This window comes from Notolepis coatsorum (genome assembly GCF_963971535.1).
Source record: "Notolepis coatsorum genome assembly, chromosome: 1".
Lineage (NCBI taxonomy): Eukaryota > Metazoa > Chordata > Actinopteri > Aulopiformes > Paralepididae > Notolepis > Notolepis coatsorum.
In genome coordinates, this window is record NC_140165.1 from 164,559,928 (window position 1) to 164,578,382 (window position 18,455).

The following is an 18,455-nucleotide window of genomic DNA, read 5'->3' on the forward strand; positions in this document are numbered from 1 at the left end:
GTATCTCCCGGGCCTTTCTGTGTGGAGTTTGCATGTTCTCCCCGTGCTCGCAAGGGTTTCCCCCCGATAAGATAAACCCAATGGAAAAACATGCACAACAACAGATCGCTAACGGTGTGGCGTCCTTGACAAAGACGGACAGGAGCACATGGATTGGTCCCTGGGGCGCGGCTCACGTTGACGGCCTATCTGCTCCTGGCTGCCCATGGGGGGAAGGATGACGGGATGAGTTAGGCGCAGAGACTCTATTGCATCAGCGACTGAGAAAAAGACTGTGTGTGTGTGTGTGTGTGTGTGTGTGTGTGTGTGTGTGTGTGTGTGTGTGTGTGTGGTCGCTCCAATTGCATGTCCAGTTTGTTGCATGCCGAGGTCCTGCATTATTATTATAGTATATGGGTAGACTATAGTTTGAGGTGGGTAGTTAAGATTAGTATGATTACAGTCTGGATAACTACTATCCTGAACTACTGTTCTGTTACTGTTACATCTGTTCTGGAGCTGGTGATAGGGTTTCTTCATGGTAAATGGACTTTATTTATCCAAAGCGCTTTACACCTCATGCCTCACATTCACCCACTCACTCACACAATCACACACCGATGGTGGAGGCGACCATGCAAGGTGGCGACCTGCTCATCGGGAGCAGTTTGGTGGTTAAGTGTCTCACTCAAGGACACTTTGACATGCTGCCGGGAGGAACCGGAATCGAACCGAGAACCTTCAGATTACAGATGCAGCGCTCAAAAATCAAATCAATTCTGCTGCTTGTGTGCTGCTTGTGTGCCACTTAAGTCTAGCACTCAGGTGTTAATTTTCTGGGGCTGGTGGCTGGGTCTAAACGTGAACAAAGGGAGGGTACTTAACTTAAGTGTTTCCCTAGGGAGGGGGTCGGGGGCTACTGCCCTCAGACCCCCAAGATAATTTGTATATGGGCAGTCTGACTTGGGATACTGACCATATATTAGTGTCGCAATGCATGATAAGTAAACAGTGAAAAAAGCTAAGGAATCGGATGGAGCTGGGACATTTGGGACGAATAAAAATGTAAGATGAAAACCTCCCCAGCCTGTGGGAGGCAGTGGAGGTGTGAAATCTGGCCCGGTCCAGAACAATAGGAGTCACAAAATCACAGCACGAGAGACAGGAGAAGAGCAGGAGATGAGCAGGAGAGGAGCAGCAGATAAGCAGGAGAGGTTTGATTTTTGAGCGCTGCATCTGTACCAGACTCTACCTCTTGACTCCCTCAATACCAACCACTTTAGGGCTATTGAGTAAGGCACTTAACCCCCAACTGAATGTTTCCTACTGTAGGTTTCCTCGTCTCTGGTCTCTGATAGCGTACCGTACGATGAGAGGCCTCATGTTGGTAGTATTCTCAAAATACTTCATCTTCATCTTGCAAAGCTTGCATATCATGTGAGTCTTGCAACGGGATCACAGAGGGGCAGAGGCAAAAAGGCCAAACTCTGTCATCTTATTAACAAAAAAATACTCACAAACAGAACAGAACATGGGTCTTCTCTTGGCCGTTACAAGGAACCCACTGAAATTAAACCAAAAAACCTTTTAAAGAAAACCCTGACAGATTATCTTTGCTGCCTCGTTATCACTCGTTGACAAGACAAGTGGCTCCTCCCACAAGCTTCTTCTTCCCGGGGAGATTATACAATCCAAAGTGTGTCCTTTATTGAAGATGGGGCCGATTTCATTTAATTTACTTCTCCTCCTCCGTAGCCAGCCTATGGTCCCATGGATGCTCTGCACTGCACCTCTCAAGAGGTCTATCCAGCCCGGCCCGGCGACATAGCACCACCTATTGGATTTAGCGAGCTAAGCGGTTTATTGCTTGTAGGCCAGGAGAAAGTTTAACCCGACATTATTTGAATCATAGATTTGATCCCCCCCCTAGATATTACCATCGGTATCATGGTTTCATTTGTTTTAAATTTGATTAGGCCTATAGTATAGGGGTTCTCAAACTTTTGTATACCACGACCCCATTTTATTTAGCAATCTTTTTGGTGACCCCACACTTAATGTATTACGTAATTTCAACGTGGAATATCAAAATAAAAGCGCACGTTGTTGAACTTGATCATCCATATTTATTAGAACATTTAATTACAGCGCTATGTTAGCAATACACATTTATAAAACAAGGCATATTTAGCCAAAATATGTTGCCAGAACATAAAATGTAAAAAATTATATATATAGATTAATTTTAAATTTTAAATTTTACTTGCCAATGCGCGATCCCACTATCACCTATACTACCCACGACCCCACTTTGGGTCGTGACCCATAATTTGAGAACCGCTGGATTATACCATGGTATTATTTAACCTCTTATACATCAGGCAAAAATGGGGCTAGTTCTGCATAACATGCCTGACGTTTGCATATCCAAAGTAATTTTCGATTTATTATACTTTATACTTATAGCACATGCATGTCTCTGGTCTCTTTTGAAAGGAAACATTCTGAACGTTCTTCCACAATAGGAAGAATCACTCTGTGAATCACTCTCTGCTAATGAAATGGAGTTACAGAGGTAGGAAAGATTGGACGGGGTTCAGCTATCCTAACTGGGGTGGGTAGTTAATTGTGGGGCAAGGACTGAGAATAGGCGACTTCTCTTTGATGACCCTCCCGGAGCTTGGATAGGAGTAGGTTTGAGGCGGCCAGAAGATGCAGAGAATAGGGGTCTTGAGGGTGTGTAGTTAGAGACCATTGACCGGAGGTAGGCGGGAGCGGTTCCCTTTGCCGCGCGGTATGCTATTTCTGTTTACTTGTTGCCAGATGCCTGTTTTTGAGTTCCAGCTGAGAGGTAGGAGCTGGAAAACATAAGGGCTCCTGAAGTCTTATCTAATACAGGTCCAAAGTTGATAACATTACCACGGAAGATGATTGTTTTACAGAGGTTTTTGTAATTTGTGTACCGGCAATAATTCGGCATGATTATCCAAAAAGGCTGTCCGCTCCCATCGATTCCCATGCGCTAGTCAAAACAAACAACTTGTCCGGCTTCTTCTTTGCCTTTCTCGTTGCAATCACCCCTCATGTGGGATACTATTGGCTCCAAAATTTGCGCCTTATTTTCTGGGCCCCGGCCTGAAAAGTTTGGGAACCCCTGCTCTAGACGGCTTGTTCCGCTACGCTAATCGCTCATGTTGACCCCGCCCCCAAGTCGCTCACCGCTCACCTTGAATCGAGCGCTCCCCAGTCCCCGCTCCACATCGCTCGGCAGATATATATATATATTTTTTGGAGCATGATGTAAATTTGCTTGATTTGACCAAACTACAACAGTCTACACCCCCTGGGCCCCTTAACAATTGTTTGTATTGAGCCGTATTGTAATTGTACCCATTCTGCAATGTTAAATAACGTTGTTTATAGCTCTACTAAGCGATGATAGCTAGCCTAGCCACAATGGTCACAATGGTTAATGGTCGCTGCCATTAACGTTAGCATGTAAGCTAACGACAACAACAATGGCGTCATATACTTTTTCTAACAGGATGTGAGTGACGGTTCACCCTTCTCATTGGTTGAAAATGGCCTTCATGTTTGTACATCGCCATCTGTTGCTTTGGCATTGTACTGCATGTATATTACATCAGTGTTAAACCACTGTGAGCGGCCCGGAGCGGATTGGAGCGGAGGAGAACTCTCGCTCCGGACGTCGGCCGACCCATTTTAAAACCCACTCCGTCGCTCATGTCAAAACCGCCCGCTCCGCTCCCCGCGCCGATCACGCGCCGCGCCGCTCACATGGCCTGGTGACGGCCCGTCGCCGAGCCGTCCAATCTTTAAGAGGTTAAGTACAAAAGAGGTACTATGGTGATACATAACCTTTACCCTAATAGTACCATGGCTAGAATAGTGGCTAAAATAGCAGCTAATACAACAACTTATGCCTCACATTCACCTATTCACTCACACATTCACACACCGACAGCAGAGGCAACTATGCAATATGCCAACCTGCTCATCGGGAGCAGTTAAGTGTCTCAAGAACACTCCGACACAGAATCGAAAAAATATGATTACTCTACATAGATTTTTTATCTATAGCACCTTTAACTTGCCTTGGCGCCTGCTGCTAGCATGCTCTCTCATGATCGTTTTTATTGCTCTTTGTCATCCTAGATTTTTCAAGGGTGTGGTCAGCCAAAGCCATCAGGAATGGGCCGGTCCGCCCGTGGAATCTCAGACGTGTTTAACACTCGTTTCAGGCCCTACGCCCCTGAGGAGAGGCCCACCACAGCATCTGGCACCAGCCTGGACCGACTGGTAAGGTCTTAACTTCAAATGTCTTTGCTAGGAAATGGCGCAACATCAGAAATGTTGCAAACATTTTAAATTCTGCATTATCAGATGTTATCACTTAGTAATTCTCCCTTTTGACAACATGGAAAATGCAAATGACGGGGGAAAAGCATCTTAAATGTTTTGATTTTCTGTAGCGAATGTGAAGTGTCAGTCTGAAATGTTATTTAGGTACTGGGGGAAAATGAGATAGTGTACTGCTTGCTATTTGGCTTAGGATCAGTCAATCAATCAATCAATCAACCAATTATCTGTGCTTTTCAGAGAGACACTGCCTACCAAATGCACTGCCCATTTATATTTCATACTGGCTTCGCGTCTTGCTTCGCCTATTGGACTATGCTCGTCCCTATGGCGCACATTGAAATACCTTTTTTCATGCACCTTACATCTACCTAGCCATGCCCAATTCCGTAGTATATAACCAGGTGTCCGGATCACAAGACCCCTCCGCTCTACATCCTCTGGCTGCCTCAGACCCTCCGGGAGGGTCATCAAAGAGAAGCCACCAATTCTCTGTCCTCGCTCCACAATGACGGAATGAACTTCCCACCCCAGTTAGGATAGCCGACCAATCTTTTGCTGTCGACTAAAAACACACTTCTTCAATCAAGTGTGAAATGAAAAAAAACTGGCCAGTTGGGTTATTAGGGCTGCACTTCCCCGGTCCAGACCGCAGGTCCTAACAGTGGCTATGGTGTGTGGGGTGCCTGTAATATAGATGGTGATGATACCATCACAGGGCTACAGTTTCAGGATAATCTGAGTAATGATTACACTGTGTTGGGCCGCAGAGCTAGTGATCCCCAGTTTTCTGTTAGTGGACCTAGCTCATATGGGGACCAGCGTCATCTCCTATCTGAGGCTGATGTGATGTGTGTTTCTCCAGGTTCTAACCCTACCTTTCTGTCGGGGTCCCCCATGTGGGGGCTGGCTCCACAGTGCATGGCGGAAGGGACCGGGACTCTTACTCTTACTCTTGCATCTTTTACCACATATGGTTACGCAAGTACAATATGATGGGGTGGATAGAGAGAATGCTGAGATTTGGGCTTGTGTTGCAATTTTCCCAGCCCCACCCTCTGTTCATGGGTTTGAACCCTACTCTTTTGTCAGATGCCGCAGCGGTGACAGACTTGGCCGACGAGATTCAATCTCTGTTGGCGAAGCAGGTCATTATCACTGTCCCACTCGAGGACGTAATGAGAGGTGTCTACTCCCAATATTTTCTGGCACCCAAGAAAACGGGGGGAATCAGACCCATACTGCATCTATCTCTGTTCAATATGTGGATTCCGGTGAAACTGTTCAGAATGTTGATCGTCAAATACCTACTGCATGCAGTCAGGGTGGGAGACTGGTTCACATCCATAGAGCGGAAGTATGCATATTTTCACATCCCGATTTTTCCCGAAGTTCCTGCGCTTTCTCTTTCAGGGAGTAGCATATGAATAACAGAGAATTCCGGTTGGCTATTCTCTGCCCCCCCACACTTTCACCAAGTGCTTGGAGACTGTGCTAGGACCTCTACGTTGTCAGGGAATAAGGATTGTATTCTACTTGGATGACGTACTGGTCGGAGGAGGCCGCCAGGTCCCAGACCAGGTGGGTGGTGGAACACATGTCCAGTTTCTCAAGTTTCTTTAATAGTTGTCATACAGAAGTACAGAATACTTTTATACAAAATGCTTCTTACTGTTACACTCCAGAGACTGTGCAAGACAAGATAAGTATGAAATAAAATAACATAGTATAGCATGTAAATTAGAAGTAAAAAAATGAGGTCACAGTGTTCAGTATAGACATATGTACAATGTTCGATGCAGAGTAGACGTAACTGAGTTACCATATAATATACAATACTGTGTAGTGTACTAATATACAATACTATATAGTGCAAGGCAGAAATAGGATGAGGTGCAATTTAGGTACAATTTACAGTAGGTGTACGAGTTGTAGTGCAAATCCTTTATCAATAAATATAAAGTGTGTTTGTGTGATCTAAAGTGTGGAGAGTGGGTGCTGCAGTGTGTTGTTTGTTTAAGTGAGTGTGTGCGTGTGGGTGTGTGTGCTGTGTGCATTTGATGGTTGTTGCATAGTGTTTATTGTTCGTTTAGCAGCCTGATGGCCTGGGGATAGAAGCTTCTTCTGAGTCTTTCTGTGCTCGCCTTAAGACTCCGGTATCGCTTGCCTGACCGCAGCAGTTCAAAGAGGCAGTTGTTCGGGTGGCTCGAGTCCTTAATAATTCTCTTAGCCTTCCCCTTGCACCGCTTGTTGTAAATGTTCTGGAGGGTGGGAAGCCCCCCTCCAATTGTGCGTTCGGCTGAACGTGTCACTCTTTGTAGTCTGCTACGGTCTTGTGCAGTGCTATTCCCAAACCAGGAGGTGATGTTGCCAGTCAGGATGCTCTCTATTGTACATGAGTAGAAGTTCCTAAGGATCTTCTGACTGACTTGGAACTTCCTTAGGCGCCTGAGGAAGTAGAGGCGTTGTCGTGCCTTCTTCACAACACTGTCAATGTGTGTGGTCCATGTCAAATCCTCGGATATGTGGGCTCCGAGGTACTTGAAACTGTTCACTCTCTCAACCGGTGCCCCGTCGATGCTGAGGGGGCTGTAGGCCTTGACCCCCGACCTCCTGAAGTCCACAATCATCTCTTTTGTTTTGCTGACGTTCAGGGAGAGGCAGTTCTCGTGACACCACTGTGACAGGTTCTCTACCTCTTCCAGGTAGGCCCTTTCGTCGTTGGCAGAGATCAGGCCCACCACTACTGTGTCATCAGCAAATTTGATGATGGTGTTGTTGTTCCGCTGTGCTACGCAGTCATGTGTGTACAGGGAGTAGAGGAGGGGGCTCAGAACACAGCCCTGGGGGGCCCCTATGTTGAGCGTGATGGATGAGGAGGTGCAGTTGCCTGCTCTTACCACCTGGGGTCTGCCCGTCAGGAAGTCCAAGACCCACTGGCAGAGGTCATAGTTCAAGTCCAGGTCCCTGAGCTTGGCTATGAGTTTGGAGGGGACTATGGTATTGAATGCTGAGCTGTAGTCGATGAACAGCATTCTCACATAGTTCCCCTGCCTCTTGTCCAGGTGTGATGCTGCTGTGTGCAGCACATGGGCTATGGCGTCCTCCGTGGACCTGTTGGGGCGATATGCAAATTGCAGAGGGTCCAGGTTGATGGGGAGGGAGGAACAGATGTAGCCCTTCACTAGCTTCTCAAAGCACTTCATGGCTATGGAGGTGAGGGCTACAGGGCGGTAGTCGTTGAGGCAAGCGGGCGTAGATTTTTTGGGTACAGGGATGATGGTGGACTTCTTCAGACAGGTGGGGATGACAGCCTGTTCCAAGGACAGGTTGAAGATGTCAGTGAATACCGGGGCCAGTTGGTCGGCACAGACTTTTAGGACGCGGCCGGGGATGCCGTCCGGTCCTGCTGCCTTCCTGATATTCACTTTTTTAAAGATCCGTCTCACCTCATGCTCTGTTACCCTGAACACTGAGTCTCCATCAGCAGACCCCCCCCCCCCCCCCCATTGCCGTGGTTTGTAGGCTGGTGTTTTTATTCACAGCCTCAAACCTCGCATAGAAGGAATTGAGATAATTTGCTAAGGAGATGTCATTGTTCAGTTTGAGGGAGGTGCCTTTGTAATCTGTCATTGTTCTGAGGCCCTGCCACATGCCTCTAGAGTCAGCCTGTTCAAACTGAAGTTCAACGTTATCCCTGTAACGCCGTTTTGCCTCTTTTACTGCTCTCCTGACGTTGTATCTTGCCATCTTGTGTTCTTCCATGTTGCCTGTCTCCAGCCCGGTGTTGTATGCTGATGTGCGCACTTTCAGAGCCTCACGGACGGATTTGTCTACCCAGGGCTTTTGATTTGGGTAGATTTTAATTGTGGTGGAGGGGATTGTTTCTTCTACCAGAGTACAGACATAGTCAAGCACCGTTTCAGTGTATTCGTTAATATTGGCTGTGTTATCACGGAATACACTCCAGTCTGTGCATTCAAGTGCAGCTTGGAGTGACTCCTCTGACGTCACGGCCCAACGCTTGACCTCTCGCGAGACCACCGGCGTTCGCTTGAGACTTTGTTTGTACTTTGGCAAAAGAAAGATGGCGGCGTGGTCCGATTTACCGAATGGACTAAGAGCCTGTGACTTATACCCATTCTTAAATTGCGAGTATACATGGTCTAATATGTTCTCGCCTCTGGTGGGACAGGTCACATGCTGATAGAAATTCGGCAACACCTTTTTAAGACGCGCGCTGTTGAAATCACCCAGAACCAAAATGGCAGCGTCAACATTAGCTGTCTGGAGTTTGTTTACCTCATCGTGAAGTTTTGAAAGTGCGACCCCAGTGTTCGCGTGTGGTGGAATGTACACTCCGATGAGGATGATGGACGTTAACTCTCTTGGGAGGAAGAAGGGTCGACATTTTATCGTGATAAACTCCAGGTCTGGGGAGCAGTGGTTAGACAGTTCCTTTGCGTTGCCTACATCGCACCACTCCTTGTTTATCATGAAGGCAATGCCGCCGCCTTTCTTCTTTAGTGACTCTTCTGCCGTCCGGTCCTTGCGAAGGACGAAGAAGTGGTCTGCCGGTTCTATTGCGTGATTCGGGACATCTGGACTCAGCCAAGTTTCTGTGAAACAGAGGACGTTACAATCCCGAATGTCCCTCTGGAATTGGATCCGTGCTCTGATGTCGTCCAGTTTATTTCCTATCGATTGCACATTGGCCAACAATATGCTGGGCAATGTGGTTCTGTGTCGTTTGGACCTCAGTCTGTTCCGCTCTGTGGTCCCGCTTGGCCTCCTCTTTATGAGGAAAATACAGAGGTGGTTTTCCAGCATGAGCATCAACCTTGTGAGAGGCAAGTTGAGGTGCCTGAGAGTCCCTCTATCGGTAATAGGGGACCTCAACCACTGGAGAAAACCGGGGACCCTCACCAGTCCCCATGGGCAGCGTCACGTCTCACGACACCTCCCTCACGGACCAACGCAGTAGGGGACAGTTGGCCTGCTCTGTGTACCCTACATATCAATGTATTAGAACTGAAGGCAGTGCATTTGGTCTTCAGGGAGCTTATCACTCTTGTGAGGAACAAGCATGTCCTAGTCAAGACAAACAGCATAACGTTGGCGGCTTATGTGAACAGACATGGAGGGGTGCGCTCCCCCCATCTCCACCAGGCGGCAGTCGAGCTCTGGCTATGGGCATCTCGCAATCTGCGCAGGCTGAGGGCTCTCTCTGGCAAAAGAAATGTGGGAGCAGACTTAATGTCACGAGGAGGTCCCCACCCAGACGAGTGGAGACTGGACCCGGACATAGTCAGACTGATCTGGAATCAGTTCAGACAGCTCAAAACAAATTAATTAGAGTAGTCCTTAAACTACCTCCACGCACTCACCTAGGGCCAACTTTCTTTAGGCAACTAAACTGGCTTCCGGTCAATAAAAGGGTAATTCACATCAAATTAGGTCTCACACACAAGATAGTTCAAAATACAGGTCCGAAATATCTATCTAATTATTTTAATCGATTCCGTGACAATCATTCATACTCCACTAGAAGGAGCAGTACGGATTTTATTCTGCCAAGATTTAACTCCCTAATGGGCACAAATACATTTTTATATTCTGCAGCACTGGAGTGGAACAAGCTTCCAGTGGCCCTGAAAAACATCGAAGAGGGGGGAAGTTTTAGACGTGCCACAAAGAAATGGCTAGCCAGTGAAGTATAGAATAGCCATAGGAAGGAGAGGGTAGGAAGTGCTTTTTTTGTATGGGGTTGCTATTATGTTTTATTCTGTTTTTTATTATGATGATCTTTGTTTTATTATGATGCTCTATGTTTTATTATGATGCTCTATGTTTTATTATGATGCTCTATGTTTTTATTATGATGCTCTGTTTTAGTATGTTTTATTATGATGCTCTATGTTTTATGATGTCTGTCCATGTCCAAAATCAGGGACCATGATGGACTTTGCACTTTCTCATGTTTTTATCCCTTGGATGCTGTCTTTTACTCCACAATAAAAATCAATCAATCAATCAATCAATCATTCAGGTAGGCCACGTGGACCTGTTTGCAAGCAGTCAGTCCCACCAGTGGCCCCTGTGGTTTGCAGTCAGTCGGAAGGACAACAATGCCTTCTCTATACACCGTGGCCACACAAAATACTGTATGCGTTTCCCCCATCCATCTGATACACCAGTTTTTGGAGCGGGTACGTCGGGAACATAGGACTCTTATCCTGCTTGCGCCTGATCGGGGATCAGCCTGTTGGTTTCCTGTTCTAATTCAACTCCTAGTGGCTCCACCTAGTGGCCAATCCCATGGTCTCAGGGAGCCCTCTCTCAGGCACATGGCTCTGTGTTTCGGCCGCCGGTCCTGGGACAGCGTCTGATGGCCTGGCTGCTGAGAGGTTGAATTTGGAAAGGATAGGTATTAATGCTGATGTGATTACTACCATCCGGAGCGCGCTCCGTCCACTACACAGGGAAGTGGCGTATTTTGGTGGTGTTGGGCTAAGGATCTGGACCCGATTTCATGTCCTCTGAATTTGGTTCGGTCCTTCCTTCTGTCTATCATGGATAGGCTCTCGGCTTCGACAGTGAAGGTGTATGCTGCGGCTATATCGTCATGTCATAGTGGCTTTGAGAGCAGGCTGCTATTCAGCCACCCTCTTGTGATAAGTTTTTTGCTGGGTGCAGGGCGTCTCAAGCCTACTAAACATAATTTGTTCCCAAGCTGGGACCTCCAATTAGCCTTTTGGGTGCCCCTTTTGAACCACTCGAGCGTGCGCCATTGAATCAGCTGACTGTGTTTCTCCTGGCCGTCACCTCCACTAAACGTGTGGGTGAGCTATGTGCTCTTTCGGTTCAACCAGAGTGCCTGTCTATAGGGGGGTAATAGCAGTGTTACTCTGAGGCCCAATCCAGCCTTTGTGCCAAAGAATATCCAGAGCTTTTATCACTCCAGGGATATTGTGCAGGTGAAGTGTAAAAGAGCCTTCACCTGTTGTGTCCTATTCGTGCGCTTGCGATATATCTTAAGCACACACGGTACCTCAGGGCTACCACTGCCAGTCAACTATTTGTTTATCACGGTGGCCCTAACAAAGGTAAGGTGCTGTCAAAACAATGCCTGTCGCATTGGTTGTGCGAGGGCATCGCCCTTTGTTACACCTTGGCTGGACAGGTTCCCCCCGCAGGTATGAGAGTGCATTCTACCCGTGGTGTGGTGGCCTCTGCTGCCCTGCTTAGAGGGGTCTCATGGAGGACATTTGCACTGCGGCTTCATGGTCCTCCCCGGGTCCTTTTGTCAGGTTATATCTGATCGACATGACTTAGAGCTCTGTCTCTCATGCGGTCCTTAGTGCTGGGACCTCTTCTTCATCCCACTACTAGTTATAGTGTGTTAGCAGGGATGTGCGATGTAGACTGTGGGTTTTATGCACGTCTACGTAATAGAAAAGACTCACGCACATCCAAAGTGCTTGACTCAAAAATAGATATGTAAAGTTGTAAAAAGAAGTCAGCACACCGTCTGCAGTGTTCCCAAGTTTAATTCAATTTAACACAACATTTCAGCCTGTGACTTGAAAATGGCCACAGGCCGAAACGTTGTGTTAAATTGAATTAAACTTGGGAACACTGCAGATGGTGTGCTGACTTCTTTTTACAACTTGTATGCACGTCTACTCATGCTTGTGCATTTTAGGGAGCTGCGCCCTATTACCCATAGTGTCGGAGTTCTATCCTTACGCTCCTCGTTAGGATGACTGTGGGGCTAGGACCCTCCCCGCTTTTGGTGGTCTTGAGGCGACCTCAGGGGGTACATTTATCAGGGCTACGTGCTTGCTTTCCACCCATTAGTCCAATAGGCGAATCAATTATTGGTTGGTTTGTTTTGTTGTCGATTTCTCTTCAGATATCCCTCCCCTTGTAATCCCTCCCCTTGTTTGATTTTATTGGTCCATTGGTCCAAGGTGACATTGATGTTGGTGGGTTCCGTGGCTAAAGTTGAAACCTTTACAACTGAGAGTGCCTGAAAAGGCATTGCTTAAAAAACACGAGATGCGTAGTTTGGAGGAGACGCACGCCTGTTGTGACAAAACTATTGAAAACAATGGAAAAAAGGTGTCCAATATGACCACAGCCTTACTCTTGGATGTGAGGGAGCCAGGTAGGAAAGACAAGAAAGCCAGGCATTAATTTGATTTTAAATTTGATGTGTTGCTACAAAAAATGACCTTGTCAATACAAGGGAAGAAAGAGGTGCTAGAAAATAAATAAGAAAGATTAGATTTACACTTTTTTTTGTTTTGTATGTAAAAGCTCACACAAACATTGTATGGCCTCATAAAGTCAGAGCCCCATTCATTGTCTATGGATCAGCGCCAGATTTTACATCCCAGTGACATCACAAATTGGAGGGATTTCTAGCTTTAGGAGAGAGTGGTGCCTGTTCACAAATACCAGCCCGATCTCGTAATATATATATAAATAAAGTACTAATCGACCACAGGAAAAAGGTACATTATATGTCATGTTACAGCCATAAGTAATATATTGATGTATTTATGAAAATGTACAATGTGTAGTACGTATTACAAATAAGTACATATATTACATATTCCAAAAGATTTTCCAAAACGTTTTCAGAAGATATTTGAGCTCCCCTGCTGGGGAACAAACCCTGGGCACCCTTATGGGAGACAAGTGTCTTTACCTCAAGACTACCAAAACACACTTTTCTGATAGCCTCACCCAAACCACACTGTTACCTTAAACTAACCAAAACCATTGTTGGTTTGACTCCTGCCAAGTGATTTCTTTTGGACGTTTACCGATACGAAACGTAAATATATTACTATACAATATGTAAATATTAGAGCTGGGCCGTTAACGGCGTTAACGTGCTGCGTTAACGCGATACTAGTTAATCTAATTTTTTATTTTATTTTTTTTAAAACCTTTATTTACCCAGGGTAGGTTCGCTGAGCACAGATGCTCTTTTTCAGAAACGCCCTGCTTCACATGCACACAGTTCCATTCACACCTGGGAGCTGCCCAGTACAACCACAGTTGACACCATTGGCCACTGAGCAACTCCACTGGAGCAGTTGATTTGCATTGGCAGGGTTTGGCCCTGTCTGGCACCCAACGGGAAAAATATTATAGACCACTACACTTCCGCGTTACATTGAAATCAGGGAGGAGATTGCGGGGGGGTCAAATGAATGAATGTGGACGAGAGCCGTGATGTAAGTGGTTGCCGATACGGCTGTGGGGGTGCTAGAGACATGATCGAATAGACGTTTATGCGCCTCGCTCTCCTGAACACGGCGTGACCCATTCCTAATCGGTCAGAACTAAATCGGCAGAGAAAAAGCCCATTTTAAAGCACCTATTCCGCATGGACATGCGCAGAGTGCCCATGGAGTCTGGACGACGCGCGATGACGCTCGAATGAATGTGGACTGTTCTATCAGAGGGGGGAGCTTCGGTGGTCAGTGTCCTTTCAGCCGAACAGGATAATGAAAAAATGATCCCACTAAATGGCCAGACGCGTCTTATGGCGACATCTACAATTACCTCATTGAGTCTCCAGGTAGACTAATGTTTATATTTAAGTGCAGCGGTCTGAAGCCACTTACATGACCATCGAAGCTCCCCCCTCTGATAGAACAGTCCACATTCATTCGAGCGTCATCTCGCGTCGTCCAGACTCCATGGGCACTCTGCGCATGTCCATGCGGAATAGGTGCTTTAAAATGGGCTTTTTCTCTGCCGATTTAGTTCTGATCGATTAGTTATGGGTCACGCCGTGTTCAGGAGAGCGAGGCGCATAAACGTCAATTCGATCATGTCTCTAGCACCCCCACAGCCGTATCGGCAACCACTTACATCACGGCTCTCGTCCACATTCATTCATTTGACCCCCCCACAATCTCCTCCCTGATTTCAGAATCCCGGAAGTGTTACGGTGGTCGGCACTATAAGTAGACACCGCTACATAAAACAAGCTGGTCTGCCTGAGTGAAGAAGGAGAAATAGAGATTGGACTGATTGAGTCAAGCCATGTCACATAGTTCAAGTTTGAAATGCTTCTTTCTGTTTTGCTCCTGAGAGTGTGCTAGATACTGTACTGTACTGGTAATATTATTTATTTGTGTTAACTTCTGAATAAAACAACTTATTAAACACAAGTACATCTTATTGAACATTATTTTGATATTTCATTACCAATTATCATAGCAAAACAGCTTTTTTTGCATTTTGGAAACGGGAGATGGGCTCATGGTGTAATGGGCCACCTGGCCTGAGAAACATAAGGAGGAAAGAAAAAGTAAGGACTTACTTCTGGTCATTATTTGGGTAGAACACACATATTTTTAATGCCTTCGGCAGATTTAAAAAAAAAAATTGTAGCCATTTTAATCTAGATTAATCTAGATTAAATCCAGGATTGCAGATAGATTAATCTAGATTAAAAAAAATTATCTATGCCCACCTCTAGTAAATATATAACATTATGGCTATTTCCTGTGGTCAATTAGTACTTTATTTACGTTTTCTGATGAGACCGTGTTGCAAATACCGACTGAACTGTCCTTGGGCACAGGAAATGTATGTAAATTATTTAAATGGGTGGCATTCCCCTTTAAACACATTGTAGCGAAGGCTCTATCCATAAACCCAGATCTACCAAGACAGGGACTCGACTGGGAATCGTTGCCCCTCTTATCATATTAATGTTTATTTAAATATGAAATGAGCAATGTTAGTGTTTCGTGTGTTTTCTGCATTGAGTTGAATCCATGCAGTGTCTCATTCATGCAGTGGAATAGTGGATGCACACAGCCGAGGCATACTATTTGTTTCTACAGGGTTCGAAAAATGTCACGGTCACCAAAGCATCTTCCTCTGTTATTCACAGAGGAACATGTTGCTCTGTATGGTAAACATCTTTATGTTTCACACAGAGGCAAACTAAAGGCAAATTAAAGCTCTTTGACAAAGAACAGCAGCGATTTTTTTTGCCCATAATCACACACCGCTATCCCTGTTTTAAATCTCCCATCATTTATTTTATTATTATATTAAGAAGATCTCTTCTTCCAGGGAGTCCTGACCAACACGGCATTAAACAAAAAACATACAATTCAAATATAAATACAGAAGGCCATTTGTGCAGTGGCAAGGAGCATAATCAGATCAGCAATAGCATCAGGTAAAACAGTTATATCTTTCATGAAGGGCTAATCGTAGCATACCTTTAAAAGCATTCGCAGTAGGAAGTGCCTCTAGACAAAGTTTTACTTGCAGCGTATTCCATAAAAAGGGAGCATAGTGGGAGAATGCAGCTTTACCAAGCTCTGACTGCATCAAAGGAACATTTAAAAGCATCCCATTGGCTGCTCGTCTGGTATTAAAAAAGCAAGTATAAAAGGACAGAAGTCTGTAGATATATAAGGGCAGCTTACCTAGCAATGACTTAAGGATACAAATCAACATGTGTGATTGTCTTCTTTGGTACAGAGAATTCAGCTGCAATCAACCCAGCACAAGGAATCAGTGTGAATCAGTGTCTGATAACATCACTGGAGGACATATTAAAACAACATTAACTGTGAATAACCGTCAAACTAAATCAATGTGTGCAAAACTGTTTCATCACATGTGATTGTGTGCAAAATAAATCAGCGTTGAATAAATATTTATAGATACTTTCTCACAATTGGGCCTCTTGAGAATGATGCTCAAATGCTCCTTTTATAAATGCAGACCCTGAGCATTCCATCCATCAGGTTTGATTGTGACACCTTGAGGCAACACTTTAATAACATGTGTGTGATCTTCTGCGTCTCTCATACCGCTGGGGGATTGAATATTTCAGCTGCAGCACACATCAGATGCTATGCTACCTATTGCTTTCCTAACCAATGTACATTCATCTTGACACACTCTCTTTCTGTCTCTCTCTCCCTCTTTCTCTGTATTTCTCTCTTTCTCTGTCTCTCTGTCTTTCTTTCTCACCCTCTCTCTCTTTCTCTGTCTCTGTCTTTCTTTCTCACCCTCTCTCTCTCTGTCTGTCTCTTTCTCTTTCACCCTCTCTCTCTCTCTCTCTCTCTCTCTCTCTCTCTCTCTCTCTCTCTCTCTCACACCGATGTCCAATTAAATCTCTTTCTTCCTGTGTGTTTTTCTGCTGCTCCCAGAGGGTTGTCTGGAGGACAATGCAACACAGTGTAAGGCTTCATTCCTCCTCTTCCCATCCTCCAAGTCATGTGTTCTGTGGTGTTTTGAACAGGCCTCCATGTAGCTCCATTCCTTTTCATGTCTTTACATTGCTCAGAGGTATATATTGATCACAACCGACGGCCCTATAATGTGGTGTGTCTGTTTGCCTTACAGCAGCTGAATTCATTGTTTGCCATGTTCCTTCACTCTTATCTCTGATCATGCTATTTAGTTAATTGCATTGCTCTGGTGCTGTTGATGGAAAACATGTGAGCATCAATTGATTGATGATTTATGGTATCTTTTTGGTACAACACAATTATATAGAATGGTACGTTTAGATTAGAGTGTGTGAGCTCTGTCTCAAACCACTTGGTCGTTTGATAGAGTTTACTTTGCTCTCCAAAATGTGTCCATATCATAGGTATCTATTGGGCTTATTTTAATCTGCCGTTTATTTATTTACCATTTTTAACAAGTAGGGCACTTAAGAAGGCATTTAGTCACGTCAAGTACAATTATTTATACATTTGTAAATATGTTTATACATTTGTACATTTATTTATGAATGTATTTTAACAACCCATGTTGACCAAATTTGGTGTACAGTACAACCCAGAGCAAGCAAGTAAAATCACAAAAATATATATATATACAGTATATGCATGGCAGCAATGGACCGGGTTCCACTGTATAACCATGAATGAACAAATCTAAAAGAAATACTAATAATAATTCAAAGAAAATAGATTTTTGAAGGCTTTTCAATCTTCCAAAATGGTGGATCCATTATGGATCCTAGAGGCAAAATGGTTTGTTATATTCAGACACATTTAGACAACGTTTCACGTCTCTAGGTCAAACAGGCAGTGGGGTTCCGGGTTGAATTATTATTATAGCACCCTCTATGAGACGGTAAGTGGCATTGTTTGTGTACATACATTTTTACATGTTCCTTGTCGGCTGTATTCTGCACATATTACTTGGATTTGTGTTTATGCATACGCAAGGTATTATGGGGAATGGAGTATTTGCTATTGTCACAATGCATGCAAAAGTTTAAACAGGTGTATTTTCTTCAAATATAAATATCACCACCATTGGTACATTTGTTTATAATCATGTTTCTAACCACAGTGATGAATTTGAAGTGGATTCATTTCTATGACATGAAGTTACAGTCAATTGAACTTTTTGTGCAAAACTAAACAAATTTATTGGCAGATGTTTTACCATTGTCTTAGCTTTTTGTAAAATATTTTACTTAAGGTCCTGTAGATATGTCCTGCAAATCATAACAAGCTAATGCTTTTAGCGACTCAAGCAACTCAAGCTCAGCTGACAAATGCAGGAGCGCAGGGATGCCAACTTTTGAGAAAACCTTGAAGTGAGACTCTAAGGAATTGTTGCTGTTCTGTCAGATGAGATCTTTTATTGGGCGGCTATTATTTTGAAAAATAAAACGATAGGTCCCTCTTTTTTTCTGCTGCTGGCCCTGCCTTATCTTTAGAGGACATACTGTTCTGTCAACAACTGCAAAACAGAGTTGAGTGACAGACAGACACACACACATACAGACTTTACCTAATGTTGGATGGCAATAACAACAATACGAAATGTTATTATTGTTGTCATTGGCATTTAACACATTTCCGCCCGACCACGGATATGTCTGTGTTTCGGCGCCATGCTTAAAGGGCCAACCATGGACATGTCCGTGGCAAGGTTGTTTTGGCTTTTATTCCATTTTAATAACCTACTCAATGTTACCGAGAAGCACTGTAGATTTACCCCACTCTTCGAATTCTGAAAAGTGCATTACCGGCCAGATCCTCTTAGGGGCGCTGTCTCGATAATGCAGTGTTCCC

At 44.7% G+C, this 18,455-nt stretch overlaps 1 protein-coding gene across 1 annotated transcript in view; it reads left to right on the forward strand.

The window, feature by feature from the left end:
• Positions 1 to 18,455, forward strand: part of LOC311223399 (glypican-6-like) — a gene marked incomplete at its 3' end in the record, with an annotated part of 851,697 nt that overhangs the window by 587,030 nt on the left and 246,212 nt on the right. The window contains exons 6-7 of the mRNA XM_084308187.1: positions 4,156 to 4,299; positions 16,566 to 16,595. Coding sequence (XP_084164313.1) covers positions 4,156 to 4,299; positions 16,566 to 16,595 — 174 coding nt within the window. The remainder of the gene's footprint in view (positions 1 to 4,155; positions 4,300 to 16,565; positions 16,596 to 18,455) is intronic.